A 26,403-nucleotide genomic window follows, 5' to 3' on the forward strand; every position below is an offset into this window, starting at 1 on the left:
AAAAAAATCCGACTAGACTTCTCTTTGAAACCGAGTCTCTGAAACCTCATAAAACATTAAAAATCCTTTTCCATGTATATATCTAGGACATGACCTCCCCACATTCCCTAGATTCCTCTGTTGTTTCCAGCCAGCGAGGGGAAAAAAAAAAAAAAATGCACTCAACCTGTTACACTGCGAGGAGTTTGGAAGGTTTTTTTTTTTTAAAAAAGAAAAAAAAAACGATACTCTCTCACACAAAAGTTAAAGCTCTTTTTGGGGGACGAAACTCGCCAAGTGGTACAGGTGGAACCAAATCAGGAATGCATTAGGGAAAACACAGGTGGACCCGGAGGTGGCAATGGAACTGGTTTGAAGGGAGTTATACACGAAACGAGTGTATACTGTATATATATATATATATATATGTATATTGGTGGGGAGTCAAACCTAGTGGGTGATGGTGGAGTGGTTCGAGGGGATAGCAGGGGAATACCCGCAACAAGTAGTCGTTTACAGTTATAGTCAGTCCGTATCGGGCGCTCGGTCAGCTGAGACCCGTTCGTCTTTGCTCGGAGCACATTGATCCATTAAACCAGTGACAATCACGTCGCGTTTAATTTTTGTGTTAAAAGTGTCTTAGTTACGGGATTTTTTTTTTAAATTTATTTTTTCAATATTTCACTGAAAAAAAAAAAACTAAAGGAATGTGTTTTAATCATCTCATCAATAAATTACGTGATAAATAATAATAATAATAATAATTTTTTTTGCGTGTGGAAGCTGACAAATTAACGGTACGTTTGAAATTACACACGATCAATAAAATTCGTAAAAAAACAACAAAATAAATGAAAAAAAAAATGCTTGGGATCTATAAAGTAGTTGTAAAACATCAAGTTTCTTATTTATAAGGAAGAGAAACGTAAATAGAGTCTATAGAAATAATGTGAAAGCAAAATTCATTTTCTGAACTTGAAACGGTACTATAAAAATGTTAGTCTATAATTAAGAAACATGTAGTAGTTTGTGGAAGAAAACAAGATGTGCTCCGTTGGCAACAAGTTGTATATATATATGTAGGAAACCTGCCACTTTTCTCAAAGAAGGGAAATAATTACTCTTTGCTTTTTGTCCTTCAAGTGAAAAGCAAATTGCAATGATTATTATTAATCATTTTATTCCTCTCTTGATTATCCTCGAAATTAAATTCATTCAATTTGAATAAACTTACTTAAGAATTCTTATAAGCCGATCTTTCTATTAGCATTAATTTTCAATTCACGGAAGCGAATCTTTATTATTGAAAAACCCATGACGTTAGTTCCAAAAAAAAATAACACAAATTTTCAATTTCATTTCACTTTCACAGCTAACTGAGATATTACAAAAAAAAAAAAAAAATCCCCAAGACGTCATTTTAAAAAATACCATTTTTAATTTCACTCCATTCTCAGAATAAGTTTGAAATATTATTGTTCGTGACATTATGAATATACATTAAGAAAAAATACTTAAAATTTTTTTTTATTATAAATTTGAAAAAAAAATTATCTGAATTTTAGAAAAAGTATTTCTTAATTTAAGTGACAGTAATAGTTTAAAAACTGACAATTGCGAACTTTAATTGAAATCAGTGATTTTCATTCAGAATCAGTCAAATATTACTGATTTTCAATCAATGATTGAAATATAGTGATAAGTTAATCACAAAAATGAAATGATATCAGTAAAATTTCACTGATTTAGTTTAAAAGAGCAAAATAGTGGCAATTTTGTCGTAATTCAATTAATTTATTCAAATCCAAAGTGCTTAAAATTTAATGAATTTCAACAAAAGTATTTCGTAATTTAAATGACAGTATACCTTAAATTTAAAAAGGTGAGCTTTTTTTATATAAATTCTATTAGATTATTAAAATACAGATTGAACATATAAATATTCGAATTGCAGGAAAATATTTTTGTAGTTTAATTGAAAGTATATCTTAAATTCAAAAACTAAATCTTAATTTAAGAAATATTTGTTTCTGAAATTCAGTTAATTTATTATTCAATATAGTTAAGAATTAAATATTTCAATGACAGTAAAAGTTTTTCATATTTTTTTTTCAATTAAAACCAAACTTTGTGTCTTATATTAAGCTATTTTTTCTTTTTCTAATTTAGTTATTACAGAAGTATCAGAATTTCAACAAAAAAAAAAAATTCACTGAATTTAAGAAACCAGTTTAAATTATGATAGACTTATTTAAATTCAAAGAAAATTCAATTGAATTTTATGTTAAAGAATTATTATTGTTATTAGTAACATATGTGTCATATTTTAAGGTAAATAACAAAAGTATTTTTTCTATATTTGAAAGGAGAGATAAATTTTCTTGTTTTGTCTAAATTATTTCTATACATATAAATTTTATTTTGTGTAGATAAAAAAATGAAGATAATTATTTTTTTTCCACAACCGTAAAACTGGTTGCACGATATATTTATGCCAAGATTGCTAGTGGGATTCCCCGGTGATCCTGAGAATCCCCATCGCAATCTTGTGGCGTTAAACAGTTTAGTGACCCCCGTGTATCAATTCTTTTTGAGTAAAAATTTTAAATCAAACAAATGTGTTTTTTTTTTTTTTTTTTTTTTTAATTTTTCGTTTTAAATTATTGATTTTGTCTTTTCCTCTTCAATATAAAATGATTCGACATTCCACTCACGGTATTTTAATCCCATATGTTGTACTCGCTTCGATCAGCCATTGTCAGAGAACCCGGATTACAAATTTCTCGCACACAGTCACTTTCTCCGAGCAAATAACTAACCTCACGGCTAGAATTAATGTATTCACTCGGCCGTGCTAAAAACGACGCGCCGCGATCAAAATGCTACCTCGAATCTTCCTCAACATTTTCCCCTTATAACAGAAAAACGAATTGCTTCTATATTATTATATATAGTAAAGTAAACCTGACACGAAAGGGCAATTATTATTATCAATATTATATTTTAATATAAATTTAGAATTATTTCTTCTCTAAACGGAGTATCGAATTAAAAAAAAGGAATAATTATTTTTAAAAAAAAATTATTTTTTTTAAAATTATTTTCTATATTTCATTATATTCGGAACAGTATGAATTTTAATTTTTTTTTTTTTTTTTAACGTGACGGATATTTTCCAAGTAAAACATCTGATTTCCTGCGAGTCTTATAAGACGGATTAGAGAAAATAACAGTGTTTTAGAGCAGCTTGAGATTGAAGCAGAGCAATCATGTAACAATCTTCCTATATAAACAATTCATCAATTTTCAACTAAACTCAATAATTTGGATCTATAATTTTTAACAAGGCCATTCATTATGTAAATCCTAATCTTTTCAAGGGGAGATATTTTGAAATGAAATCCTCTGATTTATAGTGGTCCGAAATTGAAATAAGTTTCCTGGACTATTGATTTTTTTTTTCCTTGAGTGAAATAAATTGCATGATTTGGAGAAAATGTACCCTTGCGAATAATACAACGAAAAAAAAAAGAAGAGATAAAAAGGACAATTTTTATCGTTCTTTCCCCCGGTAAAGTTTTTTAATCGAAAATACACGAAATAAATTGCGTTTCTATATAGTTATTATTCCGAGAAGATTGTCACACACATTTTTTTAATTTAACTAAAAACTGATAAAAAAAAAGTATAAATTTTTTTTTTCAATTACAAGACCTTGCGTGACACACAATAATTATTAAAACAATTAGAAAGATGAAAACAAATAATATGAATAATTTTTTTTCTAATTAATCTCAATAAATATTTGAATAAATTTAGAATCCTATATATATATACAAAAGAATACTTATCATTCTTAAAAAAAATCCGAAATGTCATTATTGATATTTAGAGACAACAAACTCTTTATTTTGAAGATACGATTCGAACGAAGTACAATTTTTATCAAAAAAAGTTATTTATCATTACAAATTATTTTCGTAACTTTTGTATAATTAAAAAATAAAAAACAACAACTTTTATAGATTATTTAAATAATTTAGAAAAGCAACCAACAATATAAAAAAAAAATCTACTGAAATATTGTTTCAAGGAAGAAAAAAAAATTCCCAATGTGACAGACAAGCAAAAGAATTAAATAAACAGCTACGATCAAACAAAACTTCCTATTATCAGTTATGCAATTTTTGCAAAAGCTTATCCTACACTCGCTGACCATGAAGTTCACTTGTTTCTTTCATCAAAAAAAAAAAAAAAATAATAATAAATTTGTAATTTTATTATCAGTTTTCATATAATTAATGTGCGATAAAAACCATAATTAAAAAAAAACAATAAAAGCAAAGTACGAAAGTTTGTTTTTAAGTGTAATTTATAAAAATTCCAATAAAATAATATCATTTTTTTGTATATTTTTTTCATTATTTAAAACTGCTTTCACTTTTCAACGAATTAATAATTATTTTATTATAAAGTGAATTAAGAAAAAAGTCAACAACGCACTTGTCGTTCTAGGATCATTAAATGATTTATTTATACGACAGTGAGTGTCACTTTAAGGCAAATCCTATATCTATACAATCACTCAACCTGATCTTCATTATATGCTATACTTGTTAACAAATCATAAAATTGTAAAACAAATCTAGTCCTTTCTCTTATTTACTGATATAATATCTACTATTAATTGGTCACTTATTTCTCTCTCTCTCTCTCTCTCTCTCTCTCTCTCTCTCTCTCTCTCTCTCTCTCTCTCTTATCAAAATCGCCATCAATAAATTTCTCATCACATATTGATAAACATTTGTTAAAGAAAATTTATCCGTGGTTCTATATAGATTATTTTGAGAATTAAATTTTCTATTCATGACGAATTACTCATTAAATAATAATTAAAATTCACTTTTCTTAGCAGACAACAATAAAGAAGCATAATTATTTAATGAATGGAAAAAAAGGTTAAACAGTGAAAAAAATGTAACTATATATAACACTTGAAAAACGAAAACATTTTTTTTTAAGTAAAAGAAATTTTTTTTTTTCATAAGAAAAAATTTGATTATATATTAAATATATTATTTTTGATCGATCTAATAAAATTCTTTAAGTTATCTTCAATTAAATTTCTTGGTTATAATTCAATCAACATTTTTTTCACCTCAAGTAATATTTAAAACAAATTTTTTTTTTTTAATTTTTGTCTTTTCTAAACCTACGAAAATTAATTTTTATGTATAACTTACAATTGACGTTGATTTGCCTTTGCGTCTATTTGATTATTCATCAGCGTCTGAAACAAAAATGTCAATATTTATTTTATTTGAATACTATAATTGTAATGAATTACGTAAAAAATATATACAATATCACACATTATGGAAATATTCAAATATATATATATATATATATATATATATATATATATATATATATATATAGCAATAGCCACTATATATATAAATCATTTGAAAAGATTTTCGCAATTCAAACCTACTAATTTCCTGATTCCTATAAACTTTTTTTTTTCTGGGAACTTTAATTTTCTCTCGAGGCGGATTCACAGCCGAGTTGTCTGCAATCAGAGACTGTTGATTCCCGCGATTCATACATGAGAATCTCTTTTCATTCATGAATTCATATCGAGACTGCCATATACTCATTAATTAAGAATACAAAGTTTTGTTTCTTAAACCAACTTTTCACTTTAATTTCAATTCATTTTTCTAAATGAATTTTTCTTCTTTTTTGTACAAACAATTCAGCAACATTAAAAAAAACATAATAATCGTTAAATTCGATTCGAATAAATTATATATAATATTAATCAAAAAAATTTTCAAAATCCTTGAAAATGTTTTGTTGCCTTTTTTGATTTTGATTTATCAAACCAACAAGCAAGAGTGGATCAAATTCAAATGTTAATGCAGATTTATATTTAAATAATACAAAGTACCTATATAATCGAAATTTCGCACTCGTTCACTGATAAAACTATATATAATCGTACATGAACCTTGCACTCGCGAATGGGTGTTAAAATCATGAGATAATTATTTTATGCTTCTTTAGGATATTTCTTTTTTTTTTTTTTTATATTGACAATAAAAAATTTTTTTGACTTTCACAAAATTTAAATTGAATGTTTATTTTTTGTTTGTTTTAGAATTGGGAAATCATAGTGGAAATGCAGCCAATCTCATCATTAAGACGTCGACAGACAGTACATCGGATTAAAAGGATAATGCGTGTTTTAAAATAATTTTCGAACTATTATATATATATGTATATATATATAATATTTTGGATATTAATAATAAGTTTTTGGTGAATGTAAAAATAATTAAATATAAGAACTGTGTGTTTCAAAAAGACTGTGTTATAAAAAGAACTGTTAAAGAAATCAAGTGCGTATACAGTATAGTGATATTTGCATCGGAACTTCCTGTTATATGTCACACAAGATATAATCGCGATCTTAGAGAAGCATCTGACCTTATCGAGGACGAGGACAGATCATTGAACGAGGAAATTAGAACATATTTTTTTTTTTTTTTTAATCTTTTGAGATAGAAAATCTTTCGATGGATGACTTGCCAAGCTAATTAAACGTGCAACGGTTCATACACAATTCACAGACAACTTCAGACACATTTTAAGGTAATGGAAATAATTTTTAAATCTATATTTCTAATTTGTTTACAGTATTTTTTTTTTACATTTCTTTATAATCAGGAAAACATTTTTATTTATACAAATAATTTTTGTCAATAAAAATTTTAATTTAATTTCTTATAGAAAATAATGAATTGTAAAGAAAACATAAAAAAAATGAGTTTACCTTCAAGGCTTTTTTAAATAAAAAAAAAAATACTGTCACAATTGAAATTTAATACAAAAATTTGTATATTAACACTATATAGAAACAACTGAGGATAAATTTTTATCACCAGCTTGTATATATACTTTGTTAAAAAATTGTTATCCAAACAACTTTACGTCATTTAAAATACATATTTATGATACCACGCTAAGACAAAAGCAAATTATGCTAATGTTTAAGTGAATATTAAATTTCCTAAAAACTTATTTTTTCCTACAAAGTTATATGAAGATTTCACAATTTTCTTCTTTTATTGCAAAATTCGTTTTTTTTATTTTATTAAACCATTATTGTATCATTGCAGTGGTTCCTGCATATATAAAAATAAAATGCAAAAAATAAAATAATGCTCGAAAAAAGAACCCAAAATTATGGATAAATAAAATATATCAAAATCTATATATAAATGTTATAAAAGTTGTCAAGCAGACTTTCTTTTTAATATACGAGACAACATTAACGAAATTATATTGAATGCAGCAATATAATTAACAGCAAAACATTATAAAAAATATGTACGAGAAAAAAAAATTGTATTTTACGAGGAGGAAAGTACCCTTTTTTTTTAATTGTATTTGACGGAGAGTTCGCATGATTCTTGAGGTTGTTTTCAACGTTAAGAGGTTAATGGCAGTAAATCGCGGTCGTGAGATAACGCAGATTTTTTTTTAAATCTCGTATGTTAAGTTTGATATACATATATATATATATATATTTATATATTTCAAAGATCGCGAGTCGATTTTCACGGTGGTAAATGGAGAATGAAGAGATTGCGAAAAAGTAAGCTCCGTAATGGTTAGACGGTGTATTAACCGTGCCTGTATAGACACTCCCGTGACCTCGAGTTATTTTATGTTTAATGCAACATCTACATATAGAGAACGTAATTTCTTCCCGTCCAGTGTCTTCTGATTGGATGCAAAATTATACTCTCATTTCCCATAAAAAAAAAACTCTTTATGTACATAGGCCATTTCCGTTTTATATATATTTGAAAAAGAAAATTACATTTTAATTTATATATATAAATAAAATGCAAAAAAGTGTATATCTAAAAGTAAATTTTAACTGCAATTCAACGCCTCTGGTAATTTATTTAGGATACGACATCTAGTTTCGCTGCACCATAAATGCTCTAATGGGAATTTCTGAAATACATTTTCCTATTAACCATGAGCTTTCACTTCACTTGCTATTAAATTCTAATTACACTTAAGGCCTCCATAGGAATTCTTCCTTTTTATGCTTCCATTTAAACAGTAAATGATCGTTTTCCATTTCTTTGTATATATAAAGAATTTCATTATAGATAAGTTTTTTTTATATATATACCTTCTTGAAAACAAAGCTGACAAAAAATGTTAATTATTGCGCGTGATTTATTCAAGTGTGAATGGAACAACACAAGTTTAATTACTCACGACGAGAATAATTAATCAATGAGGAATTAATTTTCATTGATTTGCTTCAATATATGTGATTGATTATATGTATACACATAAAAATTCCTAATATATTCTTTGATTTATTTGGTAAATTACCACTTCTTTGATGGAAAAAAAATGACCTCCCCCCTGCATCAAAAAGATATGTAATTTACACTCAGAAAAAAGATATGTACCATTTTTTTATATTTATCCAATTTTTTGGTTAGTTCAAACAAAATTTGTTTAATTCAACTAAATATTTATTTGATCTAAATGTTTATTTTAATAAATTTTTTGAACAAAGAAAAAATTTGATTGAACTAAATAAACGTTTGGTTTATGCAACCAAATGTTTGGTTAACTGTATATATCAATGTATTTATTTTGTTGATTTAACCAAAATTTGGTTGCTTCAAACGAATTTTTTTCTGAGAGTATAATTAATACGCGAGTTATACTTTCTCCTGGCTGATTTTATAATTGACAAGTGGTAACAGTGATGTATTTTACCTTTTATCATTTTATTTAAATATTTTAAATCGATTCGATGAACTCATAAATAATTTTTGCGGTCTACTTTTTTTTTTTTTTTTTTTTTTTTGCTGAAACAGCAAACGGTATGAGTCAAAATAATGTACTCAATTCATAAGTGAAGAAAAATATATAAAAAAACATAAAATGTATTACAAGTCTGATTGTGAAACAGTCAACACATTATTATGCAATTTATATATTAAAAAAATATTTAAAAGGTGAATAAGAATATTCTTTGTTTTTTTTATTCGAGAACAATATCGTTTATAAAAATATTATTATAAACGAATAAAATAAATTAATGAAAATTTGAAAATTTCATTTTTTAAATTATTATTAAATTTAGAGCAATTTATAATATGCATTTTATATATATATAGAATTTATACTTCATTATTGTAATAAAAACGTAAAAGAGGCAAAAAGTCGTAATTTCCTGAGAAGAAAATTACTTTCTCCGCGTTTTAAGCAGAAAGACCACAAATGTTGATAATAAAGAGGGACAAATATGCACAATATGCAGAGAGTTATTAGCGAATTATTATATTCGTTTCTTCGAAGAAGATAAAAACATGCGATGATAATATGTGGGTTTGAAATAGAAGATGAAATGCATCCCTATATCGAGGACTTTATTTTTAAGTTGAAAAAAAAAATACTTTATTAATTTCCGTTGCATAAATTGTTCGAATTCGGTTAAATTTTTTAAAATTCCCATGTGAAAAAAGTAAATATAATTTATATTTTAAATTGAGTATATATTTTTTATATTTAAATTATGTAAAAATTATATTTAATTTTTGTTCATGGAAAAAAATTAAATATAATTTAAATATAATTTATATATAAAAAATATATACTCAATTTGCAATATAAATTTTATTTACTTTTTCCACATGGGTTAGATTAATTAATTGTATAAAAGTTTAAATTACAAATTAAGAAATAATCAAAATTCAGATTAATAAAAAAAATATATATTGAAACTAAAAAAATATAGTAGAAAAATTCTGTTGAATAAAAATTTTATAAAAATTCAACTTTGGATATACATTTACAAAAAAAGAATATTTCTTTTTATATTCAAAAGTATACAATAATATAAATGGGAAACTCCCCTCTGAATAATTACGTAATGTTCCTTATCATTTTATAATAATTAATTTTCCTCGTTCATTTTAAAAAAAAAAAAAGTGAGTATTTTCATATCTTCTAAGTAAGAAGAAATGTTCTTTATAGAAAGGTCACGAATCCCATTCAGTTGTAAATGTATGCTAAATTTAATCTTGCCTTACTTATCAGGTTTTCACGTTAAAAGATTTTCTCTTGGCAGAGTGTATTTTACACAGGAGAGGTGTATATATATATATAATATATAAACGCGATTGGTTGATAGATATATTTTCCCGCGTGTATAGAGTGATGAATATTTTCGTTTAATGAGCGGATTTGGCTTGCCATGGAAATTAGATACCTGTAGACTGTAGTCTAACGGTACAAACGCCTATACGTGGTATTACGATAGTTACACGTGACACGCGTGTCAGTGCGATATTATTAATAAACCCTTGAATGTGTATATGTGTCCGTTATATACTGTCGAGAATCACGTGCTCCTTTATGAATGCAAGTAATTAGAGTCTGTCACTGTCATTCGAAAACTAATGTCGAATATATATAATAAAATCAAATGGAATGCTGATTCCTATATAAAAATTATTATATTGGAAAATAATTATTAAAAAAATCAAGAATTATCTATAAATTTAGTATGTATATGTTTTTGATCCAAAGTTATCATATATGTAATATATAAAATTGCCGACCTCAACAAGCATAATGATAATAAAAGTAATTATACTGACATAAATTAGAATTGTAATTGTGAATAAAAAAGGAAGTATTTCCTTTGTTCGAAATGTTTACATGTATATATATATATATGTTGTATCTCTGGTAAATGGATCATCAATGTTTGCATTTTCTGATGTGCAATTTTTTATTGCAAATGTGTTTTTATCTCGATTCTTGTTCCCACGTTTTCCGCACGAGAAAATATTTTCCTCATACGTCTGTCAAGAGAGTATTTAATAAATTGATTATATATTGAATATGTATTGTATATAAAAACTTTCATTTCAATGTATAAATGTGTGCGAAATATTGTATATGTCCTATATATCAAAAATACATTATTTAAGCATTTTATACTTCAATTGTTACTTATCAGTAAAGATAAAAAAAAACATATATATATATATATACATTTTTTTTCCTCCTTTTTAGAGTCAAGGAATCTGTAAAGCAGATAATAAAAAATTACGAGATTATTAAAGAGGAAAAACGAAAGAGACTAAGCAAGCGCATATAAAAAAAAAAGTAAAAGTTCTATTTGATAAGAATCTGTATAATTTTTTTTTTTTTTATTATTATTTATAGAGAAATTTTCTTTATTATAAATTCCTCTTTTAATTATTACTCCGATTACTATTTTTTATTAAATTTTTATTTATAAAATTTTTATTTATTAAACTTTTATTTATTAAAATTATTTCATTTTTTTATATTAGTTTCTTTATTTGTTCATTTTATTTCAAGATTGTTTATATATGAATAAATGTTTTAAAGTTAAAAATAGACTATTATCACTGATTTATTATGGATAAAACATCTTTAATGATGTCCCATATTAGTTGACTATATATATACGTTAAACGACTAATTTTATTGTCAAAAAAAAAAAAGAGATTATACTAAGAAGGAAAAAAAAAGGTTTAAAACCGGAATTATGAATATATCTTCTAAACTGGAATGGGATATATTTTTTTTAAGTATAACAGTAATAAATACATGACTCGTTATAATTAATAAAATCTAAAAGATAACGGAACTCGAGAAAAGCATTGAAACTATTTTATATATATATGTATCGAATACACATGATATTTATATGTCAGTATAAAACGCCTCATGAGATAAAAATGAACTTTTAATTAAAACATATCAAAGAATGTAATTTTACAGCTGTGTAACTCTACATTGTTGAACCGAAATAAAACCTTGGAGACTTTTTTTTCATTCTCGAAACTTTGTAGATAATGTTAATATTCAAAATTACTATACAATAAAAATTCAAAACGTCAAAAAAAAAAGATAAATAAAAATTAAGATTCCGATTAAATTAATTTACCATTTTTTTTTTTATTTACCGAGACTGTTTTGTCAATGATAATTGATTAATTACCTATAATTATTTATTTCTCAAGAAAAATTTCTCATCCCATGTAAAAAAATTAACAAATTTTTATATAATTTGGAAAAATTCATTCAAAATAAATTATTTTTCCTAAAAATTACATAATTTTTGTTTTTCACATTAATTTTTTTTTTTTTTTTTTTTCATTTCATTAGTAACAACTTGTTTTGATTCAACATTAAATTAACAGTGTGACCGCACATAAAGCAAAGTGTTACCTCAATGATAATAATAATAATAAGAATAATTGCAACAATTATTCCAAGCAAGTTCTTGTCCCTTTTCCGGAGCACATATATATACATGTATTTATAACAAGCGTGTATTAATTTGTGTCTATATGTCAGTAAAAGTAGAAAGAAAAAAAAAATAACGAGCATCTAAAAAGTGTAAAATAAGCCGAGCGTTACTGTTTCCATTTACATATTATAAAAAGATTCCATATAGCGGATGCGTAACGCACCTGTGTATAGATTATCCACGTGGTCACGGATGTCACGTGACTGAGTGTCAACGAATTCTTGGCATTGACTCGGCCTCGAGGCGAGAACGGGATATCCCCCGTTAATGGTTATATACATTAGAAACTTTCTGTGTGGGTATATAACGCTCGTAATTCCTCTATGTACGCGAAAATATATATATATATGTGTGTGTGTATTATATATGTATATATATGTTACAAGCGCAAGTGACGCCAGTGTTGTTTACTCCTGCTGAGACGTCTGAAGAAATAAAACTTGACGCATTCACACTCATATATACGATTCGGGGGAGTTCCCCTCAATTTTTGATCTCCCGTTGTGAAAACAAGAAAAACCTATATTGCCTTATGATAAAAGCATTTTCCTATTATTATCCCTCTTTCTGAAAAAAACTAAATTCTAAATAACTTCAACAGAATTTTTCCCCACTATATATAATTACAAAAAAAAAAAAAAAAAAATAATTATTTCAATTTTCAGAAATATGTATTAAATTATTTTCCTCACAGAATAAAGAGAAACAATTTTTCATATTTATTATCTTTACTTGTACACTTTAATGAAATAATTTTTTATTCCTATAATTGTTAATATTACGCAATTAGAAATTTTCTCTATTTTTATTAACCATAATATTTTCTACTCCACGATATTAAATTATCAACATTTATATAAAAATATAATATATTTGTTTTCTTTTATTTTTTTTAATTATTTTGTAATGAATTTTTTTTTTCTCTCTCTATACGTGAATCGCGAAATTCCAAAAACTTGGAAATTTCTCATTCCGGCAGAACAATATGAATTAAAAAAAGAAAAAAAAAAAAAAAAAACGCGGAAAGAGAGAAGAAATGTTATCAACTTTTTATCAGTGTAATTATACATATATATAGAGAAGAAAAAAATAGAAATCGGAACATTTATTTATAGATTCACACGAGATTGCAATGAGAGGAAATCCCCTAAATTACATAACTTTTTTGCAGATATTTAATAAAAGAATAATTAATTTAGAGAAAAAATCTTATAAGGTCATACAAAGAAAGAGAAGGAATTCTTTTTTGAAACAAAAAGACTTGTTTAAATGGGTTAAAGTTGAGAGATACACACACACATATATATATATAACTATACATATAACCTCATGGGAAATTGTATTTCAGTCCCTTTTATTTACTTGTTTAAATGAAATTTTACAATCATTGAAAATTACGTTCACGCAAAAGAGATTCACGACTTAATTCAATAAAATATCTATTACTTTCTCTGCTTTAGAGAAATATATTCAGCAATGGTTTTTTTATGTTACAGATAAATATTTTCTATTTATGAATAAATTCACATTTATTAAATATAAGGAAAATTAAACAACAATGTTAGCAAAAAAAAAAAAAAAAAAATATTGTTCAAATTTTCATCATTTATAGTCGTAATATACTAATTTTGGAAAATAAAAAAAAATATGTGTAACGTAATAATAATTTTTTTTTTTTATTACAGAATAATGCGAAACTTGGAAAGGTTATCAGGCAGCGATCAGGACTGCGGTGATCAGGAGATGTATATCGACCTAGACGACGCCTCCGTGGATTCTCTAACCGGGAAACGCGGACGCCATCATGTCGTCGGAACAGAGGTTATTATTTTCAACCTTTTTTTTCTTTTTTTTTCTACTTTTCTTATTTTCTATTATAACGCCCACGTAACTCAACAGAACTCTACGAGGCGTCCTGTGGATATTTAATAGTAAAGAAACACACTAGACGCGTCCTTGGGACACCTTAGGGATATTGAACCTTTTTCGAGACTCTTTCTCCTATTGCACTTTATCTTATATTTCCAACTACATATTTTATATAATTATATAAATAAAAAATATTTAATATTATATAAACTTTTTTTTTTATTTACGTTAATAATTAAAATAAAATTTGAATGAAGCTTGGAATGTATATAAAAATTTAATTTTCTATCACTAAAAAACCAGTTCACTATATTCAAAAGAAATCAAAAAATTTTTCGCTCATTATTATACTTTTTTTTTCTTCTTCTTCTTCTTCTCAAGGAATAACTATTAAAAACCAGTTTCTTTCGTATGCTAATAAAACGAAGATGAGAATATACATTTATTCAAAAAATTTCCATTATTATTAATCATGGTATATATCGTTAAGTAAATATCCATGAAAACTCATTCAAAGTTAAAAACAACCTTCAGTTTTGCTAATGAGAGTGATTAATTATTTTGCAGTAGAAAAAAAAATAGGCAATTAAAAAAGATTTCTTTTAATAAATTAATTTTTTAAAAAAATTCAAATTTAAACTTTTCATTTACGAGAATTTTAATTTAATATTTTTATATTTAGTTGAATTTTATATGATAAAATTTAATTGCAATCGAATTAATTTTGGAAAATTGTAATGAACCTTTTTTTTTCTTTCAATAAAATTTTTAATTGGAAAAAAAAAATCTTATTGTTTTTCTATATAGGGAAAAAATAAAATGTAACTTAAAAACAAGATTATAAATGGCAAAATAAATATAATAATAGATGAAAATAAATTGTTTCAAGGTATTGGAGAAATTCTTGCGGTAATATATAAATAGATTTTATCTTCGTTGAACGTCGATTACTGACATCTAATTTTGTTTTTTATCAAAGGTGGGCGAGGAGAGTGACAGTAGTGGTAGCGAGAGAAGCCCAAAGCAAGCGAAGAGACGAAATCGGGGTGGTCCACCCACGACGAGAAGAAGAAAAAGTGGGATTTCCGCGAGGGAGAGAAATCTTCGAAGGCTGGAAAGCAACGAGAGAGAAAGAATGAGAATGCATTCCCTAAATGACGCTTTCGAGGTATATAATTTTTAATTTTCGATAAAAAAATTTCTTCCTATACAAAACAAAGAGATACATATGTTTTTTTAAATGGAAAAAATTTTATAGAAAAAAAATAAAAATTTGTAATTATTTTTTTTTTCCCCTTGACTAGAGAGAAAATAATTAACGACTTGGAACGTGTTTATTTTTGATAGCTCAATGTAGATTGTGATTAAAATAAGGAATTTCGCGTAAACGCGAGAGTGATGTTTTGAGCAATTTTTTTTCTCGTTAAAAATCATGTATATATATAATCATTAGCATCGATTTGTCGATAGTATTTTGCAAAAGTAACTCGTGTTTGTATATGTTGGCATCTGTCATGAACCGCAATAGAAGTGAATCGATTTGACATTTATGAAAATATCGATAACATGATTCTTGAAGTGAAGTGGTTTGTAATCACTTTCATAAAACGCCTGCGAGTTAAACGCGAGTCTAAACAAAAAGGGGGAGCTCTTCATAGCACGAGTCGACATTTAACGAGATATTAATCACTATACATTGCAGACAGGTTTTAAACTAAATGCAAACATCTTTTAGAAGAATACTCATTTCAACGCGGAAGAAAACAGACGTTTATTAAAAGCTTTGACAGCTTCTTATATATACTTGCAGTATACAATCGAAAATCAAAAAAAAAAATTCAAATTAAAATCATTTGATAGAAAATAAGATTAATTTTTTTTTTTTTGTTTCGAAATTTAATATAAAGGTTGAAAAATAGTAAAATATTAATTCAGATATATTCAAAGAATTTATATAGTAGATAAAACAGACGCGACGAATAAATTTTTTAATATACACTATTACTGTCGTTTCGAGCATAGATTTAAAAATAACTTGATAGAGATTTTATTTTGCAAAAAAAAAAAAAATAATACAATTTTATACACACGATTATTTTTATTTTTCTACGCACACCGCGCTCACTCTAATTTTATCACTTTTCTATGACCCATGTTATACATATTTTACTTGAATTTCAAAAATAGCACACTCTTCTAGATTATTTCTTACAAGAAGCTTTTTCAAAATTTTATTCCCTCACATTTTCCACTATATAATGGAAAAATGAAAAATATATATAGAAAAAGATGGAGTTGATTTTGAAAAAAATGAAACAAATATTTTCTGAAACTATATAATTGATTCTTGAAAATCTGATAAGAAATAAAATTTTAATAGATTATAAAAGAAACTTCGTTGGGTTGAAGTGGAAACCACTTAACTTTTATGAAATTGATATTATTTTTCCATTTATATCTTTTTACAAAAAAAAAAAAAAAATAAAGAAAATCGAAATTGTTTTATGGTTTACTTTAATATATATATATAACTAGTTAAAAATCATTATGTTTATGTTTTAAAAGTGTATATGTTTTATTCTTACTATATATGCCACATTCGAACAATAAGTAATGCTTACGTCAATTGAAACCAGTTGCTTGACAAACGTTTTCCTTATCTATACTGTATTGAACGTACCTGGTAAATATTGTGTAATATATTCTCTATTAAAACCAACAAATTAAATAGATAAACAAACTCAAAATTCATTTTTTTTTGAAAAAGAAAAACCTTATAATTTCGAAAGTAAATTTTAAAAAATATGCTCACGTAATGAACTAAATAATTATTATATATAACTTCTCTGCTTTTAGGTTCAGATATAGTAATTACAAATCGAGGAAATTTTTTCTTTTTAAACAAATACGGATAAACAAATGAATTTTGTAAAAGAAATTTCTGAAATTCTATCACTTTGTGAATGAGATTTAAATGCAAAGACTTTTGCTGTATATGTAGATTATATCCTATCAAAGTTGCGCTAAAGCTATACGATATTCAACTTTGAGGAAATTATCCCTGAATCCTTTGCCAATGTTGCTTTCGTTGGCGAGAGGTAAATACGTATTAGTTGATAACTTCACCTCACTCTAGGGGGGGGGGGGTGGGAAGGAAATATATGCTTCTGAATTTCCTGTTAGTTCGTCATCGAATTATTATTAGCAAATATATAATCAATAGTGAAATAACTTTATTGCTATAATTAACAAAATTTATATATTTATACTCATTTAGAAGTATACAAATAAAAATTGTTACGAATAAAATTTCTTTTCAAATAAATATTCCCTGCTAAAAAAAATTGTTAATTATGAAAAATAATAAATTGTACTAATGTGAAATTTATCATAATTCCAGCAACTGCGGGAAGTGATACCACATGTGAAAATGGAGAGGAAACTCAGTAAAATCGAAACACTAACGTTGGCCAAGAATTATATAATGGCATTGACGAACGTCATTTGTGAAATGCGTGGAGAGGAACAACCATACACGTAAGTAATTTTTAAAACAACTTTATCAAAATATATATCTTAAATAAATAATTCTCACTAACAAGGAAAAAAAAAAATTTCCTATAAACAAAAATAAAAATGAATTCCAAAACATGTACCAATAAATAAAAAGATAATTATATAAATAAATAACAATAATAATTAATAATTGATTATAATAAAATTAAACAAAAAAAAATATACACGACTTTTATGAATAGAATTCATTATAAAGAGATATATATGTAAAGTGTAAAACGTTACATAATTCAAAAGGAGACAAAAGATAAAAAAAAAAAAAAAGGCGACAATAATATAAGCATACACAAAAAAAGTAACAACAAAAGTTAATAATTTTTATCTCACAAATAGTTTGCTCCTTACTTTTTTTTTTGTGTATACACGAATATATACATTCACGCCTTTTTTTCTTTTCGGATTAAAAACAAGAATAATATTTTGAAAATTCAAGTCAAGGACAGTTGTTAATGCAAATAGGCAAATAATTTCCAAAGTAATAAATTTTGCTGGCTATTTTATTTGAGTACTTAAAGTTGTATGTTAAAATGGCTCTTGGTGAGCGTGTTTATGTTATCGACGAGTCGCGAACTTCGCAGATATATCCGTTTCGCGAACGGTCATTTCTATATGTTATCGCACGTTTTCAATAAAATGCATATATATGCGGATCATACTTATAAAAGAAGGCATATATATATACCTGTGCGGCAATGAATCAATCAATTATTTGCGTTGACATTGGTGCAATTAATGTTGACATTGGCATAATAATTATTAATGCAATATATATATATATATATATATATTGTTGAAATTGTGTTTTATCTTACACACACAACTATATACAATTAACAAATACGAATGATCATGGTATATATAAATGTATCAGTGTGTTGACAGGACTTTTTTTTGCACATAATTTTATCCTGATGAAAAAGACATTGTATGAAAGGTCAAGAATCGCTGATTTCATTTTCTTCAAGGCAGGATGCTTAGAAAATTCTTGGAAGATGTAAATTAAAAATTATTAGATAGACGCGTCGTAAACAAATATACGTATATATATATAGTCGGGGGAAATTTATCGTGGAATTTTCACGGCGATCGTCAAACATTATCAATAACTCATTTCTATATAAAGTTGCATTTAATATATCAAAGAAAGGAATTTGAAAATTCAAATTAATGAGTTTCAAGAAAATGTTAAATTTTTAAAAATGCAGAACGTGACATTCATTCTTTATCAATATAGATATTATTAAATATTAAAAAATAAAAATAATTTTATTTATTTTTTTTTTATAATATAAAAAATGGCAAATTTGTAAAATGTTTATTAATTAAAATAGAAATTTAGATATGGATATTATAATTATATTTAGATTACAGAGAGAAATTTGTATATGAACACAAGGTCTATATCGTGGTTATTTCTCAATTAATCAATAAGTCAGTTTATCACGGTCATATTATATTGAAAATTTAGATGCGCAAAATTCAACACACGCAACGATTTTAGTTGAGATTTGTTATCTTCTCAGTAAAAAAAAAACAGAGAGATTAATCGAAAATCGAATTCAAGTCAACTCGATATAAACAATATTACAATATAACAAAAGGAATGAAAAAAATAACTGTGAGATAAACTGCTTTCTAAATATATAATGTCTGAAACTAAAAATGCATCTTAAATGATAGTGAAAAAAAAAAAAAAAAAAAATTCAAAAACATATATATGAGAAGAGAACTTATATTGGAAAAAATATAAAAACTTTTATATATACGAGAATTTACTTGAACCAATGATGAGGTGAAAGAGTATATGTATGGTATATATCGATTCTTGACCTTTCTCAACATCTCGGAAGGATAATATTATGCAAAAGTCTCACATCCTGGGAGCCTGTCTTTGATGTTTATGCATTACACGCTTCTCGTACATGTGCATAAGCATGATAAAGATAAAAGCAAGTGCGACGATAAGTTGCCATCTTAAAAAGATAAAATGTCGCCTCAGTAACATTCGTTATGGTTCCTTGGTTCTAAATCACTTTATAAGACTCAACGTCGCGTCGTTTCATTATCTCAAATTAGAGAAATTAAAATTTTTAATAATTAATGGTAAAATACAATGTAATAACATACGACTCTAATTAAATATGAAATAATTAAATATAAATAAGTGCGATAAATTTTAATTTGAAATTTTTTTTTTCTATTTGCATTAACAATTAACTATTCAATTAACTACATTCTTACTTTTTTCTTTAATAGCGTAACTTTTTTTTAAAAAGAAATTATTTTATTTATTCCTTCTATTCAAGCTTGAAAAAAATTATGCAATTTTATTTAAACCATTACTAAAACGATAGTATAAAAATAGTGACATTATTTTTGTTTATGACTTTCAAAAAAAATAAATAAATTTTATATCATAAAAATCTTACTACACTCAGAGAAATGGTATATTTGTCTCCGAGCCTACTAACTCATTTATTTGTTGTAAATATATTTTATTTCATTGAAATAAAAACTTTATTTGAGCCAAAGAAAAATTTATTTCTGACAAATAAAATTTTTATTTACGCCAAATAAATAAGTTAGTAGGCTTTGAGACAAATATACGTTTATTTAACTCAAATATATTTTATTTGGTTCAAATAAATCATTTCTCTGGGTGTAATAAACTATCAGATTTGTAATAATTTGTTAATAACAAAAATTGTATTAATAAAATTACAAATTCTCTTTTTTTTTAATGAGCGCAATATTTTTTAAATTATGATGCATTGATTTTTTTTTTATATTTTATATATAATTTTAAACAAAAGCTTTTGTCTTTAAAAATAAATACTATACTTTAAAAATAATGCATTGTATTCTGTTTGAAAAAAAACACTACTTCATTAAAAATAACAAACATAAAAATAAATAAAAACAAATTTTTGTATGAATATATAAATTTGAAATCTAAAATTAAAATTTTTAATTATTTAAATATATTTTATAATATTAATTAACAAAATAATCCACCAGTTTTAATTTTTCTTTACAAAATATAATTTTAAAAACAATTATTTTATTACATCATTTTATTATACGATATTAAATAATAACCACAATTATTTCATTCTTGCAAAAAGAAGGAAAATAACTTTTAAAAAAATTAGAGCAAATTATTTTTTAAATAAAAATAAATTTAACGCGGTAAAATAATTAAAAATTAAATAAAAAAATTTTTTCTCACATTTTTTCTTATTAAGAAAAAAAGGTATAAAATTTTTTCCCTTTAATTTAGTTTACATAATCATTTTGCAATTATCTCTATATATGACATTCTCTAAAGTTATTGTTTTTTTTTCTATAACAGATTCGTCGACGGAGAATGTGGTTCCAATAGTGGCGATAGTACGGGCCAATTGGAATTAAGTGGTGGCGAACAGCCAGAAGAAGCATCACCAGCCTCGATACACGAAACGAATAACAACAACTTGTTGCACGAGGATCTAGAACGTAGGATACCATAAATTTCATCTTCCTCTTGGGGAGGGGGAGGGGGGAAGAAAAGTTTCGTAGCAAATTCGCAAGGGTTTCGCCCCAATCAGTATATCGATTCACTCTCAAGAGCCGGATGCTGAGAATTGATTAAAAAAAAAAAAAAAAGGATATTTGATTGGTCCTGCGAATCAAGAAAAAAAAACCACTATTTCGACTGATTCGACTGAGCTCCAAACACTCATCATCGATACATTTATGCCATCGTAGTTGCCGTTTCGATACTACATACAAAAAAAAAACATTTTAAAACGAGAAATCTCGTTAACTCCCGAAAAAAGCAGAGGTTACGAGAAAGAATAATCATTTATTTGATAAGACAGAAAATATTTCTCAAAACAGATTAATATTATTATTTGTGGCGAGAAACAAACGAAGGACAAAATAAATGCGACTTTTTTTTTTTTTTTTATTTTTTTTAAAAGAGAGAAGAAGAATCTGTGCTCGGATATGGAGATACGTGTGATAAGTGTTAAGCGATAATGAAGATAGAATTCGGTGCGGGTGTTTTAAAATGGCCTTGACTGGTCGCTTTTGTATCTCTCAAGGACGAGGACGATGGTCAGGCATACGATAATAAAAAAGAAAAAAAAAATAGCGATATAGACAGCGAACTTCAATGTCGGCCTCAAACGCGAAACTGTGATAGAACCTCGTTATAAAAAAAAGAGGTGTCGTTTGCATGCTATAGTGAGAACACACGGCCGCACCATTTCTTCTCCCTTGTCAGGAGATGAAGATTTCTGTATAGCAGCATAAAGATTCCTATATAAAAAAATATATATATATACATATTGTATACTATACGCGAGGTATCAACGAATCTATTTTTTTTTTTTTTTGGGGGGGGAAAGAAAGAGAAAAGGAGATTAAATTTTCTGCGGCTGAAAAAAAAAATGAGTGAACGAACGACAGCGCGTCTGTGTTTTCAATCTTCCTTTAATTTCTTAAGTTAATAGAGATCTTAAATTTAAATTTTCAAGCGATATAAAATAAAAAAAAAAATTAGAATTTATTGAACCAAAAAAAAAAAAAAAGAAAGAAAAAATTCGTCAATGTAATAACAACGATAAAGAAAATATAACATCACTGCTTGATATGAAAGAGATAATAACGACTTATAAGATAATGGAATTTTTCAATTTAGTAAAAAAGCCCCCTATCTTGGTAAGACAATTTTCAGTAATGAGAAACTGAAAAAAAACAAATCGGAGATAATGCTAGAGAGAGAGAGAGAGAGAGGAAGATTGGAAACCCAACAATACTCAGTGAGAAACTCGGAAAATTTCTATAAATATTATGGAACTGAGAAAAAAAATATATATATATAAACGCGCGTTAGAGGATAAAAATGTTGCTTGAGCAGCTAAAAACTGCTTTTTTTCCAACGACCAGGGATATTGTTGCCAATATTCGTTTATTGAAGCAGCGAATACATCGACTTTTTTTTAGAATAATTTTCATCAACTAGCATAATAGAATTCAAGCCATAAGTCGCTCGCTGAATTTTTGAGAAAAAAAACGTTTTTTCTCAACAGCGATTCTTTTTTTTTTTTTTTTTTTATTAATTGCGCGATCACACGAGAAATAGGGACCAAATTGTTATTGTTTGTTTGATTGTTCATATATATCTATATATATATAATATATATTCTTTTTTTTTTGGTTTAGTTACCAGGCGCGTGAAGTGTATGAAAAAAAAAAAAAAATCATTAGGCCTTAATTATTATTGTCTCGAGTTACCAGAAGCAACATCTTTAGATTATACGTCTTTATATATATAAAATAATTGACAACTTGCATTAATAGTGTAAAATAAATCAAAAGCAAGTATAAAAGAGAATGGTCAGAAGTGAAATTTATTGATGTTTATCTTATATAATAATATATATATATATATATATTTTATACGTGTGTACTGTGAATTTTTATTGTGTGTTTCAAAAATATTCTGTCGTTTTTTGTTTCTGGATAATTTTTGAAGTGTACAATTATAATGTCGATTTGTCACTTAAACGGAAAATCTTGTGAGTCAACATGAAATTTATTTGAATTTAGAAGACATTTCTTTTTTTTTATAATAATAAATATTAATTATTATAAGAATTTTTTTTATAAATTTTATTTTAATATTTTAGCTATCACACGAGTTACTAGAATTCAAATTTATGATAAAATACATTTACAAATATGCAAATATGTTTACTTGATAATTAAAGTATGGAATAAGTTTAAAAAAAAAAAAAAATTATTTCAAATGTATATTTTAAAAAAAAAATAATTGTATAGAAATTTTTCGTGTGATCCGAGTTTTCCGTGTAGGAAACAAAAGAAAAAAAAGAAAAAAGCGATTCGTACACGAGTCAATATATATGTCAGAGAGGAGGAACGATGCTGTGTTACCACTAATCGCGTGCGAAATAGTTATTATAAATGTTGCTTGTACCGCCCATAATGCTTTGCTGGCTTTGCACATATTTAACTGCTTTCAAAGGAATATACTATAGCAGAGTCAACTGAACATTCCAGAATAAGTATATTTAAATGGACAATTTTATTGTACATAATATATCTACTCTTACGTCTCTCGTATATATATATATATATATGTTATCAAACAAAAAAATTAAAGAATATCGTTAAAAAAAAAAAATGTCTTTTCGATCAAGAGAGAGAATAGCTGCAAATTTAATTTCCATGTATATGAAAAACGTTTAGAATTTTTTTTTTACATAAAAATAATGATAAATTTTCAATAATTTTATAAACAAATTAAAATAATGTTAACAATTTATAATGATAAAAAATTATACTTTTTTTTCTATTAAATTGAGAGATGTGTATTTTTTTACATTAAACAATAAGTGCTTAATTAAAATGCAAACTATACAGTACTTGAGCAGCACATTTTTTGACAGTGCACATCGTATATATATGTTATTTATCAGAAAGAAAAATCCTCAAAGGCCAATTTATCATAGAAAAAAATTAAATGAATATATAAAAGAAAATGATATTTTTAATGTAAACTTTAATAATTATAAAAAAAAAAATAAAACTGTTGATCGAACAAGAGAAATTTATCGAAAATACAAATTGCCTGTCTTCGTGTGATTTTAATTCTTAATGGAATTATAAAAGCAATGAATTTTACAAGTGACCATATATATTATATATATATATATATAAATATATAATACAGTTAAAAGAAATTTTTTAAAAAAATGCACTTATATTATTATGTATTCGTATACTTGGGCTTCCGCGTTTGTATACGTCTACCAAAATGAAGAGATATATGCATGTAAAGAGAGAGAAAGAGAGTCTGGGTATGCATGTGTGTGAAAGATAAATCGAATTATAATATATATATTATATATATAAAAAGAGTGTATATATATTTTAACATGGTTTAAGAGCTAGGCAAAATAGCATATATGTATATCGTTTAATAATTATTTGAGAGTCTCACGTGTACTAGTACTCTTATATTCCATTTTATGCAATCATATTTTTTTTTTTTTTCAAACGATCGTCCAAATAATTTATCATGCATAATTTGCATCATTTAATTAATATTAATAATTTAGTCATGTGAAGATTATACTAATCAGTGAGAAATTAAATTAAATTTTTGTGCTTGTAATATATGGAGAAACATATAATAATATTTTCTTGACCATATAAGGCCTCGAAATGAATTTGTTTTTGTATTTAATTTGTTAGTAAACGAGTGTAATTTAAAAAAAAATTGATATTTTAAAGAATGTACTTTTTACACAGTTGGATACTATTTTTATAAAGGGTTTAGAAATACCTAATCTCAGAATCCTCATTGTTTTTTTGTTATTTTATATGATTTTTATTTTTTTTTTTTTTTTGTTCATTGAGGAGAACACCGTAGCTTGAAATCATGTCATTGTCAGTTAATTTCTTATTTGTAAAGTCATACTTTTAAGAAAAGATTCCGATAATTTTCTTTAGCGCGTACTACACGAATGAAAAAAAGAATTTTTTTTAATTTACAGAATTTTATACGCAACAATTGCAAGATATTTTTCTTTTCAATTGTAACAGAGAGAAAATTTTTTTTACAAATTTCTAAGTTATTTATAAAAAAAAAAAAAAAAAATTCCTTATATTATTTCTGTAAATTGAGGAAAATATGATTCTTTCTTCGTGTAGATATGAAGTTTGAATGCATTCCTATGTGGCACATTATAATCATTCGCGTTAAAAATACTATATAAGTGCAATCAAAAACACTTATAAACCCTATATGACGACTTTGAGGTTATATCAGTCAAGATTATTAACAACTACAACAAAAATATTATAACTGTCTATAATATGATAAATACGTCTGTCGCAAAAAAAAAACAAAGCTTCAAATGTCTACATAAATCACGGAAAAGAATTATATAAAAAAAAAATGTGTAAAATGTGTAGTGTACCAGATAGGAAAAACGTAAAAACAGAGTGTGTACGTTCATCTAAAGAAAATAAAAAAAAACCTACTCAATCCACTTTGTTGTTTTGATTCCTTATTAATCATTTTTCTTTATAGTCAAAAAATCAATATTTATATATTATGCAAAACTACAATATAAGATATTCAGTTACCTTACTGCGTTGAAAACGCGTGCTGATTTTCGACATCTTTCATTTTCGTACTTGGATGACTTTTGATTAGGAGCACTCAACACTGTCACATATTTACTAAAAAAGTAACAATCAACTTCTTCCTCACTAATAAAGGTTTTTTCAAAATATGCACAACCGGCTTTGAACTTAACAACAGACGCCATCTTGATTATAAGGTTCCTACACATGGTAAGATTGCCAAGAAGCAAGTTTCAGCGCCACCTGTCGGCGAATACATCAACTTCGTAGACTAAAGTCGTTTTACCGCGCTTTTAGCCGTTAAAAAATTGTAAACTAGTCGAATTAATTTTTCAAGATATTAATAGATTGTAATAACATCGTTAAACTATCGAAAGATGAGAAAAAAGATGAACTTTAAGAAAGATGTTAAACAGAAT

General features: G+C 25.6%; 1 protein-coding gene across 1 annotated transcript; it reads left to right on the top strand.

The window, feature by feature from the left end:
• Window positions 1–495: 495 nt before the first annotated feature.
• On the top strand, window positions 496–25,887 carry LOC127289756 (class A basic helix-loop-helix protein 15-like). Its single transcript, XM_051317883.1, has 6 exons — window positions 496–776; window positions 6,143–6,636; window positions 14,065–14,200; window positions 15,228–15,416; window positions 17,649–17,785; window positions 21,177–25,887. Exons 3-6 carry the CDS (start codon window positions 14,069–14,071, stop codon window positions 21,331–21,333), a joined length of 615 nt encoding a protein of 204 aa, XP_051173840.1. The 5' UTR covers window positions 496–776; window positions 6,143–6,636; window positions 14,065–14,068; the 3' UTR covers window positions 21,334–25,887.
• The last annotated feature ends 516 nt before the right edge of the window (window positions 25,888–26,403 follow it).

The sequence above is a fragment of the Leptopilina boulardi genome, unplaced genomic scaffold (genome assembly GCF_019393585.1).
Source record: "Leptopilina boulardi isolate dan_hultmark-lab unplaced genomic scaffold, ZJU_Lbou_2.1 LbouV2_51, whole genome shotgun sequence".
NCBI classification, from domain to species: Eukaryota; Metazoa; Arthropoda; class Insecta; order Hymenoptera; family Figitidae; genus Leptopilina; species Leptopilina boulardi.